At 39.7% G+C, this 19,890-nt stretch overlaps 1 protein-coding gene across 1 annotated transcript; it reads left to right on the top strand.

Moving 5' to 3' along the window:
• The first annotated feature begins 460 nt into the window (after positions 1-460).
• Positions 461-19,534, top strand: LOC120805949 (MAM domain-containing protein 2-like). The gene is made up of 15 exons (XM_040156521.1): positions 461-641; positions 779-889; positions 5,898-6,187; positions 10,085-10,169; positions 10,408-10,542; positions 11,511-11,788; positions 12,532-12,625; positions 13,503-13,649; positions 14,219-14,338; positions 14,498-14,643; positions 15,645-15,741; positions 16,795-16,953; positions 17,200-17,453; positions 19,000-19,084; positions 19,194-19,534. The coding sequence occupies exons 1-15, from the start codon at positions 578-580 to the stop codon at positions 19,238-19,240; spliced, it is 2,112 nt and encodes a 703-aa protein (XP_040012455.1). The 5' UTR covers positions 461-577; the 3' UTR covers positions 19,241-19,534.
• The last annotated feature ends 356 nt before the right edge of the window (positions 19,535-19,890 follow it).

Here is a 19,890-nt window from a genome sequence, read left to right on the forward strand (position 1 = left end):
TTTATTCCTAAATTATTTTCTTTATCAGACACACACACACAAACGTGTACTTTTATCTTCTTGAGTCATTGACATAATGCATTCCCTAGCCCCTTACCCTAACCTCGGCCATCACAACTAACTGTCTAACCCCAACCCTAAACCTGAACCCTAAAACCAAGTCTTAACCCTCAAACAGCCCTTTGAAGTTGTGAGGACCAGCCACAATGTCCTCATTTTCCTAAAATGTCCTTATTCCACATCTTTAATCTACCTCACCTCTTCCTTAACCACTCTCTTGTCTCACTTTGTTCTCACATCTCCACTTCTTTCTCTCACCAACCATCCCTCCTCTCCTCCTTTCCCCCACCCTCCCTCCCACCAGCTCATCACTCACCTTCTTTCTCCTCCTCCTTTCCTCCCTCCCAGACCTCACTCTTTCTTCCCTCCCTGCTCTGTTGTCCAGACACACACTTCCCAGTGTAGAGTCTGCAGTGTGCTGCCAGTCTGTGAGCTGGAGAGACACTCAGATGACACACACAAGAGAAATCTTCAAATACAAACTTTGTTGCAGCTTCTTCTGTTTTTCCAACTGTGGATGCGAGGCGGGTTATTTACACAGACAGCTGCAATGCTTGCATTCTACCTCTTGACTCTTGCTGGTGAGTACGTTTTAATGGTTGTACCAGTGTTGGTGCATGAGGGCATGTTTATGTTAATGCCAGTTGCTATGATTCATATTTACCATTCCCTCTCTCTAATGTCTCTCCTCTCTCTTTTTCTCTGTCTGTGCTCAAAGCCACCATCGCAGCCCACAACCAGCTGTTGCCAGGCTCCTGCAACTTTGAATCCAACACCTGCGAATACACGTCAGATGCAGACTTTGCGAGCTGGACCCTGCATAAAGATGGTACTGGAAGAATTTGTTAGATGTCATACTGCATCTTCAGTCCTGTTTTTTAAACATTTTAAGTTTAGGGGCATGTAATGAATGTAGACTGTTTCATGGCTCTTTAAGTAGCAGTTCCGGGTTTAGCTGTGATGTTGCGATTGTCTTGGTGCTTATTTTGGGCATAACACTTAAGCACACTGTTGAAAAGAAGCACATCTGGTCTGAATTGATTCCAGCACCTCAGTCTGAACATCTGGAGTCAGTGAAGTAACACATTTAGGCATTCTCGTTGGGTTGGTACTAAAGCTGATACGCATGAGCACTGTACACACCCCTATCCAAGTTATGTCAGTCTATATTTATGTGAAGTGATCAAAACCAATAGATAAATGTAGATAAGAGAATTTCTAATTGATGAGGATTTTAATTAATGTGATTACCCTGCTGCAGAAAAGTAAATTCTCTAGAATTCTCATTTGCTGTATCTGTACTTACATTTAATACAGATGTAGACTCTTTCATGGAGAGCAAAGTCCTTGCAGGAAAGGCTGAGAAGGGTCTGACTGCGGGTCTCTTGTTGCACTAGCAGCAGGATCCTATCACATAAATTGGCACATGAAATGGGGTCTGTTTTAAGAGGTGGAGATGATGTTGATGTTTCAAAAGATCCTCTCAGACCTTTAACCCAGTCTTAATCATACAAAACTTTTCATTTAATACACCTATATTTGGAAGGTCTGTTATGCTAGACTCATAGTGAATGATGCACCCAAATTAGTTCAAATACTGGTCTGATTCCAGGTGCCGACATTGGCCCAAAGCCGGCCTGGATGCTGCTAACTGGACTTGATTCTCAGCATAAATTGGCTCATAATACTTTTGTTCCTCCAGTGACAGAATATATAAAGATAATCTTCCACATCTCTAAACTAATACCAAAATCATAATTATTTTCAACCTTGTAGCTGGGGGTTTAACAGCTGTGTGTTAACAGCAGAGATGGAGTCAACAGTTGTTTGACCTAGCATAAAAACTGGAAGCAGAAGGATACAGCTAGATTGTTCCAGCACGTAACTCCACTTCCAACCACCAAGTGGAGTTTTTAAGTTTCTGTTTGTGTTAAGATTCAAAAAGCAAGATAAAATGTGTTAATATCAGCTAGTAGCTCGTAGAAGGTATTTTTGGAACTGTGGAGAGAGCCAGCTTGTCCTTGCTTCCAGTTATTATGCTAAGTTAGGCTAACAATGTCATGACTCACGCTCTGTACATAACCTGCAGACACCAGTGGCATAGTGGTAACTAAGGTGGGTGGATATAGCCAAGTCATTGAGAAGTAACTGCAACCGACCAACTATATTCATTTTTCAATTAATTTATTGGCTGTTTTTCTGATAAATCAATCATTAATTTGCTTTATAAAATGTGAGAAATAATAATTAATGTCAGTGAATAGTTAACAGAGCCAGTAATGACATTTAAAAACTGATTATTTTTTATGAGCAAAAATCGTAAAAAAAAAAAAAAAAAAAAACTAAACAAAACAATGATAATTAAATTAATAACAATTAAATTTACAACAATATATAACATTGTCAAATCCTGCCACTTGAGAAGCTCAAACAAGCAAATCGCTGATATTTTTAGTTCAGCATTAAATAAATTTGATGAGTATGAACCAATCGATCCATTGACTGATTACTTCATCACTACTGAGAGGTACAATCAGAGATTACTTGAAGATACCCCGCACTATGGTTCTTATGCCTAACCAACCTCATCATCTCTAATCTATACCCGTTTGATTGGTGAGGCAGACTTCCTCTAAGCATGACACTGTTCTCTTGCTCCAGTAACCACTGTGTCTGCAGCCAAACCCTGTTGGAAAAACCTCTTATTAAGACTTTTTTTTTTCCATCGCGCCTTGCTCATACTTGTCTGAAAATGGCTCTGCTGTTGCAGCCTGTCTCACTGTTCGTCTTTCCTCTAGGATACGTCAACTACTTTCTCTTTTCCTGTTTCCATCCTTATTGCTATTGCTGCCGGCTTGTTAAAAAAGGTCAGGGTAGTTTGTGAGTTAATGGTGTGCTCAGTTCTTGCTCATTTATTCTCCTCTCTCAATCTTGCTTTCCCTCTCTGTGGTCAATGCAGCACAGCTGAAACTCTAACTGAAGTGAAGTCATGCCATATATATTTGTACTTTTTATGTACTTTTTCTTCTATGAATCCAAATAGGGCATATACACTAATTAAATCAAGGAAAACACATCAGTTTGGGCCTGAGTCAAGTGAGATTTAAATTTCAGTTCAGTGAGTAAATAAAAACATTTGGAACCAACTGCAGTTTATTGGCAAAAAAGAAGGAAAAAACATCTTGATTCGACCAAACTGAAGGTAAAATGAGTCCAGCCCTGGTGTGTGTGTCTGTGTGTTTGAATACACATGTGTTTTGTCAGGATATAGAAGCCCTGGGGCAGCAGGGCATTCCACGGGGACAAATAATAAATGACAGACCACTGAGGAGAGCTCAAAGCCCCCTGGAGCAGAAAAGAAGCTAAGAGTTACTGTTACGGTGAGAAATAAGGTAGATTGAATGTTGAACCATGTCACAGTATTTTGACTTTGGACATATATCCTGATGTAAAATGCCTGATTCGGTGAATATGCGTAAAATTTTGTATCTTGTTTCAGAGAAATCTTCCAGCAGAAGCAAGATCAATGTTTCAATACCCTACTGTTCTACATTTAAGAGAAACAGGTTTTCTTTCTGAATCCAAAGAAGCGCTGACACTGATTAATTCAAGATGGCACATCAGTTTGACTGTGTGCCGAGATTATGATCAATTAAGTTTGAATTCAATTATTTCAATTGTTTCTGAAGTGCAGTTTGCTGCAGTGATATGAACCTTGTTTCTCCAGAATCTCAGTATCGAAAGAATTAATTTATTAACATTCAAATTATTCAATGTATTCAGCCATGCTAGTGGTAGGGCTCGAGGGATGGCAAAGTCAGCTTGTTGGTCAGTCCAACAAGCCCCAGCTGTACTTTGTGTTCATTGCTAATTAGCAAGTGTTAGCATGCTAACACGCTGAACTTTTGTGGTGAAAATGGAAAACATAACCCACTAAATAACAACATTCTAGAATCCTGTCTAGCATGACTGTGGAGTCATCTTGCCTCTTCTGCTTCTTGCTTTTCGCTGTGAGCTTGTGGGTGCTCACAAGCTAGCAAGTAGTTTGCTCATGAGCAATTATTTTGTAACTAAGCAGCCTAAATTCTTGGACTATCTCCAAGAATTTAAGTGACTTTGTGCCTAGCAGTTTTTTTTTCTTTTGTAATAATTTTTATAATCTTCTCCAGGCTTTATCCATGCTTAGTAAACACTGAAGTTCTTGTTCTACTCATACGCCACTTTTTCTGTGTCTTTGTCTGTGTTTTTTTGTGTGTGTGTGTGTGTGTGTGTGTGTGTGTGGCAAATTAGTACAGAGTTAAAGGTCAAATTTCAAATTTGATTTGTATAAAGTTTTCCAACTTTGACCTCTCCTTGATCCTAAATTAAGGTGCTGACTCCCCAATCTCTTTTATAGCTGACAAACGCTACTGGCATTCAACTGAAGATATATGATATCTGACAAAAATAGATACAACCATGAAGTTCACAGTGAATTAGATTGAAAAAATAGACTATTTTTTTGCTTCAATTTAGACATAAAGTTTTTAAAGATTTACTGCGTAATCAGACTGGCAGATAGCTTTAAAGGTAGGACGGCACAATATTTTCAAGATTTCACTCGTACCTGGATTAGTTTAACAAAACTGTCCTTTTTAAAAATGACTACAATGACAGAAAAGATGAAAGTTTATCACATTCATATTAATTTAAATTTTCATAGCACTAGATGTCAGAGAGAATGAATGGAAACCTAAAGCTACCTGAACGATAGAAACAAGACTAGGTCAAAACCTAGTATATGGCTGGACCGCCCTTTATCTGTTTGCTTCTCTTCTGCTCTATGTGTTCACATATACAGTAATTTTATACAGACAAATTCCCAATAAAGCTGTTCTCATTTACATATTTTCTCGTTTCTGTTGTCAGACAACACAACAAGTATGAAATAATGACTGAAATGCAGCCCATTAAGACTACATGTTAACCAGCAGTCATTTCCAAGCCATTTCCAAGCTGCTGCTCTGCACTGCTAAAATCCTGATTTTATAACCACGACATTGTTTGACAGAATCACCATACACATAAGTTAAGGACAATGGTTGTGCTGTGGTTTTGGCTATATTTACAGATAAAATGATCACTCACAGCGAAAGTTAGAAGCTCAGTCACGTCTGTGTCAGCTGCCATGTGGTCAATTGTATGAGATGAATAGAGAGGTGTACCTGCGGAGGGAAAGCCTGACCTTACGCTAATGAGGCAATGCTGACGACACTCTTCAATGAAAAGTAGCTAAGGTTTGTCCAAGAAGTCGCTAGATTTGTTGCTAGGTGCTTTTGTGAAGAAAAGTCGCTAGAAGGGTGTGAAAAGTTGGTAAATGTAGCGACAGAGGCGCTAAGTTGGCAATACTGCCTGTAGACACCCCACTGATGACGCAAAAGACACTGTTTGTAACAATTAATTTTGAAAAAGCAACGACCAATGGTGTAATTTCAGAACTTAAGCACATGGCATTCGGCTGATCAATGGTGTAACTTCATCACTCAGTCAGTCAGTCAGTCAGTCAGTCAATCAAACACATTTGCCTTCATAGCGCTGGCCCCGCTGTTGTGGTCCAGCCAAAAATGACATTCAACATCCAAAATCCATTGGTGTACCAGTTGGGTTTTTTTGTGGGAAATGGGCTAAAACACACACACAAAAAACCTCTGGCATAGTTGAATAAAGTGATGTTGGAAATATTTTGTCCCTGTAGAACAAAAGTTGTCCCTCAAATCATTGTCTTGTTTTATTTTTCTTGAAAGCAGCAATGTTCACAATTTGAAAAAAAGAAAAAATCCCACCCCTTTTGTTTTCAGGGCATTTTATCGCAGTCGACACAGTTATGAAAGATGACCAGGACGATGACATAGGTACAAGTGACAGAACGCAGAGAGGGATCACAGGGGTCCTGCTGAGTCCAGCTCTGGAGCAGGGGGAGTGGAGCTGCCTGAGGCTTGTCTACCAGATCATAGGGTCAGGAAGCCTGGAGGTCCTGCAACGCACGGAGGGAAAAAGCTTTGACAGGCCACTTTGGAGCAGCCAGACACCCTCTGAAAGCTGGGTTATCGCAAGCCTGGACCTGCAGAACAATACCGAGCCTTCCAGGGTAAAACACTTAATATTGATTGTTTAAGAATTAAAGCAGCTTAATGTATAAACAAGTCTAAAGTCTAAAGCTCGTTTAATGGTCCGTGGAGGTTGTTTATGTTTATTTTATTCCATAATATGAAAGTGTTGGAAGAAACAAACAGCATACTGATGGTTTAACTATTCTTACAGCCTCACAAGTGTCATGTTTGTGCTAATGATAGAACCAAAGAAAAGGTCATTTACTTTCCAAAATGGAAAGTCACTCCTTGTGGGAACATATCAAATTTACTTATCAAAATCTTGAAATATTTCACTATTTGCTAGTGCTATGAGTGGCTGATATATTGATTCCTCATAATGGCTTTCTTTGGAATTTCAGAATGATAATATTGATGTGAGTGTACTACATTGTATTTTGTTAGATACTTACATTTGTTTAAGCCTGACTGTACCTGAACTCCATTTACTGGAAACTGTCCCAAAACTATAGATTAAGTACCCCTATTTTTCTTCACTTACGTATTTTTGTCCTGAAAGGGGCTCACTTTGCAGATTATTACTTGTGAGAAAATCGTTAATCTGCCTGCTCATTAATGAATGGGTTTGAATATGCTCAGATATTTCATAGTTAGTGTCTGTTGATTTTGATTCTTATAGAGAGCAATTGGAAATTTTGGCTTGATGGTGGCCAGAAAGTGGGCAGGAAGACACCAAAATCATTACATAACATCATCATCTGGGGACAATGAATATAAACTGCAAGTTTCATGTAAATCCAGCTGTTAGTTTCATGAGATATTATAGACAAAAGCAGATGAAAATTCACCAAAAACTTTTAGGAATAATTCCAAAAATGCAAAACAAAAACCCTGAAACAGTTATGAACATCTATAAATCCAGTTTTATACATAATGGAGTGTAAGGGCCACGTTTAGAAAACCAAAATAAGAGATTTAATGAACTAATTTGAAATATTTTGAGAAAGTGGCCATAATGCTATGACAGTTAAGTTGTAAATTTAAGAAAAAATCATATTACGAGAGACAAAGTCATAAAATTTCCAGAATATTCGTAACATTGCATGAAAAAGTAATTGTCAGCCCTGTGACAGAGTGGTGACCTGTCAGTTGTAATTATATAAGAAATCCTTCTGAACTTCAGTGATGTCTCCAAAGTAGAAACTAAAATTTCTTTATCAGAACTTTATCACAGATTGTTTTCGGGGGAGAAGGAACGTCCAAAGCAAGCTGAAATTAGACCATAGGCAATGTAACAGTAGGGTCCTCTCTCCTGGTAAATTTGGGAAGGTATTATGGTGATTGCAAACTCGGAAAAATTTACCAACACCACACTAATTTACTAATTATTTATAATTTATAGGATGAAACCAAAGATTACAAGTGCACTTTGTCACAGTAATGCATACTATGGGTGCTGACTTTCCAACCCTCTTAGTTGAAAACAAACAGCAGAGGTGCAACATTTCATGTTGTTGTTGAAACAAAGGCAGATATAGGTTGACATTACACATGCAGGCCCAAATTGAGGCTAATATGAAGTGTGTTGAGAAACACACACACCTACAACACACATTATCTAAACACTGTGTGGGAATAGTAGAGCGCTTGTTTATATTATTTGCAGAGGCAGAACTGACTCAGACAAGGTTGTGACCTACATGATGGTAAGCCAGGCCTGTGCTATGTGAGGGCCCCTTAGCGCATAAACATATTTCAGTCCAGACATAGGTGATAAAATGAATATGTCAGAGGTTTGAACTGCTATACTGGTATAATGACATTTGCTCTCACTCAACACAAACCCACCAATTTATTCTCACAGCCCTAACTTTCCCCAAAAATGCTCTACTTTTCAAATTTCAAATGACATTCACAGAAATGACCATGGTTATGTTCATGTTCTGGTTAAAACTGCATTAATCTTTTCTTTGCATTGAAAGAATAGTTCAGCATTTTCGGAACTTATTTGCTTTCTTACCAAGAATTAGAAGAGAAGATCTTATATCTGTGCATTAAATAACAAGTGTCAAAAAGTTTCCCCAATTGACTTTTCCCTAAACTTGTCCATTTGGAACACCTTTATATGGGGACCTCAGGGTTCCCAAATGAACGATGACACTTGGGAAACGTTTTGCCATTCGGTGACGGTTGCCAACGGCAAAATTTTGGAAGAAATGCTGCATATGCACAGTAAGTACTTGTACCAATATATTGTATCTGGACCAAAACTATCAATCTGGACTCAATTGGAGCACTGTACTTCATCTGGACAAAAAATTTCTACTCCATTAGAGTAAAATACTGAATGTGGATACTAAGTTTCCCATTTGGACTCAGCTGGAGCAAAATAGTGCATCTGCACAAGTACATGTAGCAATGTACTACATCTGGACCAAAAACTACCTATCTGTACTCAGTTTGAGCAATGTACTGCAGCTAGACCAAAACAGACCTATCTGGACCTATCTGGACTCAATTGCAGCACTGTACTTTATCTGCAAAAAAAGAAAATGGACTCCACTAATGTACTGAATGTGGACACAATGTTTCCCATTTGAAATCAGTTGGAGCAATGAACTGAATGTGGACACAAAGTTTCCCATTTAGACGCAATATGAGCAAGGTATTGGATTTGGACAAAAAGCCTCCTATTTAGCATCAAGGTAACCCAAATTGCAAAAGGTTTCCTAGCTGACAATCGACAACGCATTGCTTCTGGATGGAATTGACACAGGTTCCATTGACACCATGTTAACTTTCTGCCATTTTTCCTGAAAAACGGAAACCTAACCTTAGGAATATATAACTTGTTACTCCCCCCAAAACAATGTGAAGAAACGTTTTTACGTGTATGAATTAAACAAACCAGATTTATGTTAATTAATTAGTGAGCTTTATAGGTGCTTTAGCTGTATTTTTTCCCTTGAAGAGAGCCGGGCTAGCTGTTTCTCCGTTTCCAGCCCTAAAACTCAAGCATGCTGACCACGTTCTAATTCCAACGCACAGACATGAAAGTGATATAATCTTCTCATCTAAGTCTTAGAAAAAAAAAGTGAATCAGGGTATTTCCCAAAACATCAAACTATTAACTAACAATGAAAGGACCACTGGATGAAAGTAACTATAGCTAAATCTGGTACAAAACATCTTTTCTCATTGCTTGAGATGCATGGATTTGAGCATAATCCATGACAAATAAATTAAACAAAGAAAAAACGAATGCCTCTGTGAAATGTGACAAACTCACAGTGTTAAGTAGCTTTTTAGCCTCTTTTAGCTTATTGTGTTGGTTTTATTGGATAGTTCCGTCTCAGTACTATCATCAGGCCAATTTCCTGATAACAGACAAAGTTAGCGACTGATATTAGTTACAAAAGAACATGGAACTTTTATAGGTAAAGAGACAGATATTTTTCTCAGGAGTTGGTAGAGTCCAAAATAAAGCGAAAAGATAGTGAAAGTATGTTGGTCAGTGTCTCCTGGATGTTGAAATAGCTAACTATTGGTCAGCAAGAGGTTTACTGTTCAGCCCTTGACTACAATTTTCTAATGCAGGTAATAATGAAAACATTTATTCATCTAAATAAATACAAATTAAATGTGAGATTGTGCTTGATCCCACACACACACACACTCACATGTAAAAACCGTAACCTGCTGTTATAACAAGTGTGTTTCTTCTCTGTCTTTGTGTGTGGCGTTTCTTCCTCTGTAAGTAATTTTAGAGCAAACCTGGTGCTCACAAGAGCTTTGAAAGTAAATTAGATTTCTCTGTGTTTCATGCATGCCCTCTGTCTGACCTTCCATACTTTAGCTCACTGTCTATGACGTCGTTACTGTGTCACCCCATATCACAGGGTGCATTGGGTTATTGAACATGTGTTGTTGATTAGGTTGTCATTGAAGGTAAACCTGGGCGGAGCGCTGGGAGCAGCGTGGCCATCTTTGAGATCCACATTAGCTCCGGATACTGCATGGGTCGGTGACTTCACATATACATCACTCACACATCTTTCTTACAGCAAAAAGAAAAAAAATATACACATACAGTATGTATGGCTGGATGAAGACCATCTGTTCTCTGTTCCTTAAACTCACATACAGACACACATTAACATATTTGGTACATTATAAAGTTACAATAGCATGAGTGCCTTTGGCACCCACACCCATAACGGCAGCTCTGTTGCTGATTTCTCATTTTTTCTGCATCTAGACTGTGATTTTGAGGAGTCTCATCTGTGTGGATACAGTAATCAGTGGAATGCCAATGTAAACTGGTATGTGGGAGGAGGTGGGGTCAAGCTCCTTCACAGCATGCCAAATGACCACACATACAACAATAAGACAGGTGAGAGAGATTTACATTGATTTCATACAAAGGTGTTTTTAAACGGGGACTCAGAGCACTGCGGATTTTTATTTTGGACGAAATGAGTCTGATGTGCTCCTGAGAGGCCAGGTGACATTAAGAAAGACGTAAATCGTTAAATATTGGTCACAAATACATAGTTTGAGTAAAAAAAGGCTCAGTAATTTACTAGTTTTTAGCAAACTTCACTCAATAAGCAAAAAATAATGCTTTTGTTGGGTTCTATTTTTAAGCAGCAGATAAATATGGTTAGAGTATCTTCCAGAGTAATAAAATACTGTATATCAGGGTGTGGATACAAAGAGGAATACTTGTCAGTAGGATCAGTTCATTTGTTGGTTTGGTCTTTTTCATGGGATTTGGTGACATAAGGAAAATATAGAATATCATAAACCTGATCTTTTAATTCTTGAGATTGGAGGATGTGGCAACCGTGTCCTACATCCCTTGGGGCCACCTACAGGGAGATTTCATTAAAAAAAAAACCCTGATGGCGGCAAATGAAACTAACTGTGTAAAGGGTACTGAGATTACAATATAATGATCTAATTAAAAAAAATCTTTGTAAATTTTTGTTTTTCAGACTGAGATTATAAAGCCAATAGATTATAGTAAATGTTAAAAGGCTAAAACTGATTCAACAGGTCAACAGACCTCCTGCAAAGACCTGTCCTTGGTCCTAGACATAGTCAGTTGTAGTAACAACTGACCACACCAACTGACTGTTTAAAAACATTTCATTGACTATATTTAAACATGCAGTGAGGACGTGCTTCAGATTGAAATATATTAATTGTAATGTTGTTGACAACATAATTTATATATATATATATTTAACCAAGATTTTCAGTATTGATTTAGACATCTAGACATCTGTTGATCTGCAAATCAGCACTTACTGGGTAAATGGATTCCACAACCTGACTAATATTTAAACTCCTTCTCAGGTCAGTTCATGTATGTGGACTCAATATATGCCAAGACTTTCAAAGAAGTGGCCAAACTGGTGTCTCCTATGACGATGGTGCCAATGTCCGGCTGCCTGAGTTTTCAGTACCAGCGAAGCGAGGAGAGAGGGAACCTGTTCTCTGTTTTCACCCGGGACCGACTGGGCCAGTACCAGGAGCTATGGAGGGCAGGGTCAGAAAACCAGAGTGATTGGAGCAAGACGCTTGAAGAGTGGATACCTGTGCAGGTGGACCTGAAGGCACCATACTCTGTACAGGTCAGCATGAACATGCTGCAGTATCACCTTTATGTACATATCATTTTAAATCTCTGTCATGATTTTTACATAAACAAATCCTAAAGTGAGACGGTGTAACTTTTGAAAGAGTACAGTACATAACATAATATTCCTCTCACAAATGAAAAATAGAACTAATTAGACTCACACTTGCAATCCACTGAGGGGTTTTGCTGCTACAGCCTAACTTGATCTGGTATAACCAGTCGCTTATGGTGGCTAATGTTAACAAACTTAAGATAGGTACTTAATTTTACTGAATTAATGGCTATACTCTACTTTCTTCAGAGCAACTGGCTCAAGAGTATTATGGCAAATGTAAGAAAATTCATTGGGCCATTTTCCTGTAATTGTCCCTTGTGGCCGCAGTGGCCAATGTTTGGCAAAAGTTCCGTAGTCCAGCTTTAACTCTGAGTTTTTATCAGGGTTGTATTTGACTCATAGAGGATTTAACAAAGCACTTATCTCAACTGAGGACCCTTGTGTAGTCTGATTTATGGTGTGCTGCTTTACACTTCATTCTGTCTGAAAAATGTTGTAGGGGTTCATTTTTTGTGATTTTTCACCCATCTAGTGATGCAAAATAAATCAGATTAATAGATCAAATGAAGTGCTAGTACCACAAAATAGTACACACTACTTACATCTGCATCGGCATGCACTGGATTGAATGCAGCTTTGTCCATGAGCGCCTGTCTCCATGTGTCTGTCCGCCCCTTTAGATGGTCTTTGAAGTGGCGTTTAACAGTCCAAGAGGCGGACGAGTTGCACTTGATGACATTTCCTTTTCTCCCGTGTTTTGCAGCATGGACACTGGTGAGCAGCAGTCACAATCGCTCACTGTTTTTTTTAAACAAGCTTATTTCTATTTCGCCATTAACAGAGTCATATTTATGATATAATGCTTTCTGGGTGAAAACCCGAAACATCCAAATCATCAATATTTCCAGATTGAAGGAGGAAAGCAAATACAGCGGGCAGAAAATCTGAAAAAGGAAATGAGTTAGTGCAGGAAGAAAGAGAACAAAGGAATAAGAGAAGACAGTGAATGAGGAAAGGAAAGGAAAGAAGGAGGGATGGAGAGATGAAATTAAAAGATGAAAAAGGTAGGTAGGAAGGGAGTGAGCATGGAAGGAAAGCAAGGAAGGAGAGAACAATCAAATGGATTAATGAAAGAATAAAGAAAGAAAGAAAGGGAAGAACAAAGGGAACAAAAGAATACATAAGTAAGTATGGGAATAAATGAGGGGAGGGGAGGGATAAAGGAAAAATAAACAAACGTTGAGAATGGAAGGAAGTAAGGAAGGACAAAAAAAACATGCACAAAAGATCAGATTTTACAAAGACTAAAAGCTTAAAACTCCAGTAGCAGCCCATAGAAGCTACAATAGCCACAAGATCTCTGACAGATCAAACCCTGGATGTTCACATGATGTGGGGATAAAAATGTCAGATTTGTCCTGAGGGTGGTAATGTGGACATATTGGGCACCAAGGGGGCAATGTAAAGGTTTCATCCCTAAGCAAGAATGTGCACCATAAATGGCATAGCTATGGATGTAGCAGCTAGGGGAGAGGTCAGGGGGTCACGAGATATCTCACTGTAGATCAAAGCACAATATGATGTCCAAGTCATTAGAATATGAAAATCACTGTAGAGCCACAGAAGTGCTGATTCCAAACATGTTCCACAGAGCCGACCTTCGACCCGTCCATCGCCAGCTGTGATTTTGAGTCAGGTTTCTGCCACTACACCCAGGAGCAGGTGATGGGGTCGTCGTGGAGGAGAGTGTCGGTGAAGCCCAACATATTCAGGAATGGAGACCACACCACAGGGACAGGTGTGAATACAACAAACTGATAGTGGATTTTATAACATTTAAACCTTCATTAAGCAGCTAGAATCGATATTTTTGCAATAACTTTAACCAATGACAACGTGAAAACAATAAGAGAATGCAAAAGGGGTCGTGCTAGATACTTTTGTCAGGAGTTGGTATTGACCAAAAACAGATCTAAAAGAGAATATTGGGCTTACATTCATCAAACACACAAAAACAACTCCAATGGGATGATGATGTTGTTGTGTCTCCCGGATTTGTAAAGAGGTAGTTTTTGCTAACATGTTAGTCAAAACAACTTTTTAAGCTAATGATATGGTATTGGCTCGTTTTGATTTTTTTTTTCTTCCCCCTTGTTGAAAAAAAATCAATGCATGCAGCTTTAAAAACAGTGAAACCACTGGATGCAAATGGGGTAAGGCAAACAGGATTTGGAGCTGAAAAAACATTTGAAAACTGTTGAAACTAAGATCAGCACAAGCTGTGAGTGGTGATGGGAAGATTCATGGCAAGCAGATTCTGAGGAAGTCAGAGTTTGACAAGAAAATATATCTCTATTCTCCTTCCAGGGTCTTTCCTGTTGGCTCACTCCTGGTTGAGCCCACACTCCAGCTACCTTAGTCGCCTGATCAGTCCCACTCTGCCTGGAAACATGAAGTACTGCCTGAGATTTTACTTCTCTCTGAGGGGTGAGTGGCACCACAAAACTCTCCAGATTGAGGGATATTTGCTAAAACTCATTTTGTTTTGTTTTTTCCTGTGGGGTGGTGTTTGAGTTCATGTGTGAATCCTTTGCTGTGATTTGTTTTTACTGACGCATCAACCACAAATAACTCTGGCAACTGCAGGTTTCAACCAGACGGACCAGGCTCTGGGTTTATATCTGGAGCAGCAGCAGAGCAGCAGCCAGGAGAAGATCTGGACTCAGGGGGAGAAGTCCAGAGGAATCTGGATGGAGACCGAAGTCACCTTCCAAACATCACAGCCTGCCAAGGTCAGAGGAGGGGAAGTGAAAATATCAGTTCAGGCAGAACGATGTGAAACAAACAGAGACGGAAGAAAGAAAGAAGGACGGAGGGAAAAGAGTGAGTGTAGGAGGAAAAGAACCCAGGAAGGAGAGCAGAGAGTGAAGGAAAGGAAAGGAAAGGATGGAAGGAGGTAAGGAAAGGTTAAATTAAAGAATGAATGAAGGAAGGAAAGAACAAATAAAAACATGTACAGAAAAGGAAAACAGATGGAGAGAAGACAAGAAACAAGGAATGAAGGAGGAAGGAAAGAAGGAAGGAAGGAGGGACGTTAGGAACTAATTAGGGAACAAACAAGCAAATAAAGGACGAGACGAATGAACAGAAGAGTAAAGGAAGAACAGAGAAGGTGGCAAGAAATCAATGAATAAGGGGAAAAAACAAATGAAGGAAGAAAGAAGGAAATGTAATAAAGGGACTCTTAGAGTAAAAGGGAAAGGAAGTATTTTAAAGAAAACTTAAACAATTTAAGGAACAAAAAAAGCAATTAAAAAACTCAAATAAACAAAGGGATGGATCAATGAAATGATAAGGAAAGAAAAAACAAAGCAAGGAAGAAGGAAATTAAAAGGACAAACAATCTAAACAGAGGAAAATAACAAATGCAAAAACAAATTACTAGTAGTTTATTTAAAAACTTTACTTTCTGCACTGGTGTTTGAGGCTTTTCTTCTATTTACTAAACAGCTGCTGTTAGAGGAACCAGTATCATCACCATGTGTTCTGCATGACGAGAATTAACTCATGCTGATGCTGAAGTGCTCAAAGGCTTTCCCCTACACAGTTTAAAAAAACAGCATTTGATGGATGACTTCTTTCCTTCCTCGTGAGGGATTTCAGAGTTACACATAAACATCTGAGCAGAAAGATACCACCACTACACACTGTCTGTGGCTTTGGTTCAACTGGAAGTCGATCTATAAATGATTCATGGTTGTAAAACGCCTCCGCTTGCTGTTTTGCTGTTCAGGTGGTTTTCATTAGCACCTGCAGGAGCTTCTGGGACTGCGGCTCTGTGGCTCTGGATGACATCACTTTGAGCCTGGGAGACTGTGAGCTGACGGCAGGTAACAACGGCTAAATTATCTGCATTTTCAAAAACACATAAAGTATGTATCCAAATGTTGCTAACCGAGGCGGTAGCTGTTTTTATCATAGTTTATTATTAAAGTAAAAACCACTCAGAGTTCACTCCTACATTAAGGTCATACAGTCATCGATATTTGCGATTTTGATAAAACAGTCTGTTTTCAAGTGTGTGGTTGCATCAAAATGCACACAGTGGTTGACAATCGTGCAGATTAGATGAGGGCAGCCATGATTTCTGGGGAATACCTAAATCTTGTCTGGGAATCAAAGCTGGATTATTAACTGGGCCACACAGGAAACTGCTCAGGAAAACACAGGAAACTGCCCCTGGTGGTCCTAGACCACCAGGGGCCAAAACACCATTATAAAAGCCAAAAGTTACAACACAATGAATGTTTGTTTGGGAATTTGCACCACTGAAGTAAAATATCAACTACAAACTACTTGTACCGTGATGTTTTTGGCCACGATAATTGTGCTGTCAAAATTCAATGTCAGTACACAACTAGAACATCCTCAGTGCACAGAGGGCAGCAGGTACAGGGGTCAGTAGTCTTCAAAAGTAAAAGGTCCCCCCTTTATTAAAGAAAAAAAAACTAAAACAAAGGAATCAAGGGCCAGCCTGAACCTGCCGTTGGCCCTAAGCAGATTTTGCCACATCCATATCCCCTGATGGCTGAAGGCCCTTTAGACAAGCATGGGTCGGAGGAACACTCCAAAGCACTACTTGTTGACGGAGTGAGGACAAACTAATCGAAAGTGAAACCAGCCTGATGTTTCCAGCTAATCCAGGGATTCCAACTCTCAGTATTCAGGTTTTTCTGCCGGGGCCACTGATACAACATCACTATTAGTTTCCAAAGTTACACTGTTGATTCGTGGCGGGATCTAATGTGACTCGAACATCTGAGTTTCAGGAGATTCTTGCAATAGTGTGAACATAAATATTAAAGGTCCACTGATATTTTAAAGTTGGAGAGTCACAATAAAATCCTCCCCAACATAAAGTGTCCTTCCTTTTGCTGTTGCAGGTTTGTTGTCATCCCCTCTGCCAGGACAGTGTGACTTTGAAGCAGGCCTGTGTGGTTACACTCAGGACAAGCATACCGATGCCGCTGACTGGGAGTGGAGGAGAGGATCCACCCCGACCTCGTACACCGGGCCCTCAGGGGACCACACCACGGGACTCGGTGAGGGTCTCCTCCACTTCAACTTCCCTCTCACCGACAGGAAATGAAGAATTTATGAGCGCACAATACTCAGCTTGCATGTTTTAATGCACACAGTGCATAGACATACTGAAAAAGGGTTCATTTTTTATCCTTTGGATAAAAATACACAAAAACCCTTCAGGTGCTGCTCAGACAGCATGACTGTTAAGCATTTTAAACTTCCACAGCCGTAATCAGACTAACCCCCTGACTTTTGATCGACAGGATACTACGTGCACATGGAGGCGTCAACCTTGCTGCCCGGTCAGAGTGTCCGGCTGCTTTCCCGCCCTCTGAGGGGCTCCAGGGGGCCTCAGTGTCTGCGCTTCTACTACCATATGTATGGCTCGGGCACAGGCCAGCTCAGCGTTCATCTCGACAAGGACGGGGAGGACGTGTTGCTGTGGCTGCGGAGTGGCGAGCAGAGCATTGCCTGGCTGAGAGCCAGACTAGAGTATACGTGTGACAGCCAGCATCAGGCAAGAGCGGGACAAAATCTCTCCAAACTGTGTTCTTTTTTTATTATTATCATGATCATTATAGACAATTTTATATTTGAAGTGAAGTGGACATGTGTGACTTCGACTGGTGCAGTGGTTCTCAGCCTTTTTGACTCGTGAGCCCCTAAACTGAAACATGGCCCATAATCACAGCTCCCAGGCTGACTACAGGCTACAAAGTGTCAAACACTACAACTAAGTCAACAGTCTGGACCAATGCCACATGAAATGTATAGCATAGGCTATAAATGTGTCTTATACACAAATTGTTGAGTTTTCTTGGTGCATCTAGTGACTCTTAGTGAGACCCTAGCTTTAGACATTCAAAACTCAAGATAGCATAGCATATTGGGTGCTTTCCAAATGGCTAACAGAATCTGACTGATACAAATGGCACAACGACATAATTAAAATGAGTTTATTTCTGAAAGAACAGAATGGACTTGATGGATAAAAGCCGCTATGAATACCCTAAATAAAATGTGTGTTCTCTGTGAAACACTGCAGGCACAGTAAGGATATTATTTTGGTTCAGGCTGGATACAATAGTACTAATAACAACTGTGACTTTGCTCCTGTTTTGGAGTATGTGGAGCAAATTTTTTCCTGGATGAGCCAAGATAAACTTGCAGCGAAAAAAAAGGAAAAAGATTGCGATAGATAAAGAGAGAAGCCTTCTGTGAAGAAAAGTTGGATAAGGAAGCAATAATGTTTTCTAGATTTATTAAGGGTGAGATTACACACACATTTAGGAATTTTTATCACGCGAATCAACGGACTGAATTACCATAAAGCCGCTGTTTGTGCTGTTATTGCTTGTCAATATTAGAATTTCCTTAGAACCCTGGTTGCTTCTTTTACTGTTTGATCTGCTCAGCTGAGCAGTCGCTAAACACCCTCTTTCTTGCAGTTGGTTATAAAAAATATCTGCACAGGATACACCTGTGGTTCCTTTCTCTAAGCTCCTCCAGGAGCCTCCTCTTCTCGTCTCCTCTCCTCGTCTCCTCAGAGATGCATTTAGGGCACTGGCATGTCCTCAGTGATGGCAGACCTTGATCAGTTTCTGAGTCGCTTGCTGGAATAGGAAGGCGCGAGGACAGAAGGAAAAATGGAAAGCACCCTCTTGCCGTTTTTTGTGCATGGGGGGGGGGCTCAAATAAGATGCTACCTTCAATTGTTAATTGGCAAATCTGAGCAAGGGCAAATACCCAGACTGGATCCCCAAAGCTGAGTCAACTAACATGCAGGCTTCAGTTTTCCCATTAACATGCTTCCTGAACTCTTAGTGATAAACGTCCAGTATTTGCTCTGGACATTCATGCAACCAACAGGGAGAAATCTCTTCACTTTGTTCACCCCCTGATCTTTTCCGTAGTGCCACTGACGGGTCTTCATAGAGATTTGCTCCCCACTGCTTTCTTGTTAGATCAACAGGGATGAAAAGTGTGTTTCTATCACATAAAACATCTAACAGCTTCTAAAATGATCTAGATTATAATTTTTTCTCTTTGTCTCGTTGTCCCAGATTGTGTTTAAAGCAACCAGGGGGTCATCAGTAAGGAGTGACATCGCCATTGATGACATTGTCTTGGAAAGTGGACCTTGCCCAGGTAAACAACTCATTTATTGAGGACACTGCTAAGGATATAACATCCTATAAAGAAAGAAATGCACAGGAAGTTAAGTAGCAGCTTCCTGATTTCTCTATTTCCATTGCAGAAATGGAGATTCAGGCCACCGTGGGAACCTCCAATGAGATCGAGTAGAAGGGAAGAGGAAAACAGCTGTGTAGGATGCATGAACCCTGTTTTTTTTTTGGTTTTTTTTGCACATTGCAGGCAACTTAGTGTTGTCGACTCCTGACTCCTACATGTCAATCTGAACTTGTAGGAATGAATATGGGTAAAATAGGAAACTTTTCACATAGCTCTGTTTTCATGGAGCAACACATATCAATTGTGTCATAGTCAGCATTTCTCTCTACACTGTAGAAACAGAGTGTGTGTTAAACTGTTTGTCTTCACATTTATATGCATTAGATTAATGCTCATTGCTCAAATAAAGTGAGGCGGTTATTCAATGTGTCTTTTTGTTTTTTCTTTTCATTGCTAACTGCTGAGCTCAGATACAGGAAATCACCAATTGGAAATTCAGCTCAGTCTGCTCCTATGGAAATATATGTAACATTGTGCAATCTGCAAACACTGCCATGCGCTCTAGGGAAGAAAACGGTTAAAAGAATAGTTCATAGTTCCTCAGACTTTTTTGGCACCGACCAAAATGTGTGTACACAGTATATTGAAAACTAACATCGCTGCCATCAAATGGTTAGATTCATTCTCTTATTTACTTCTTTGATGAGACAGTTTCTGACTTAAATTTTAATTTTGCCAATTCAGACAAAATTCTTTTATGG

This window comes from Xiphias gladius, chromosome 20 (assembly GCF_016859285.1).
Source record: "Xiphias gladius isolate SHS-SW01 ecotype Sanya breed wild chromosome 20, ASM1685928v1, whole genome shotgun sequence".
NCBI classification, from domain to species: Eukaryota; Metazoa; Chordata; class Actinopteri; order Istiophoriformes; family Xiphiidae; genus Xiphias; species Xiphias gladius.

Excerpts from the sequence above, each read along its gene's own strand:
- LOC120805949 (XM_040156521.1), top strand. The coding sequence starts at position 578 with ATGCGAGGCGGGTTATTTACACAGACAGCTGCAATGCTTGCATTCTAC. Across the intron at positions 10,543-11,510 it reads CACATACAACAATAAGACAG|GTCAGTTCATGTATGTGGAC; the intron begins GTGAGAGAGATT and ends ACTCCTTCTCAG. Across the intron at positions 17,454-18,999 it reads CGTGTGACAGCCAGCATCAG|ATTGTGTTTAAAGCAACCAG; the intron begins GCAAGAGCGGGA and ends TCGTTGTCCCAG.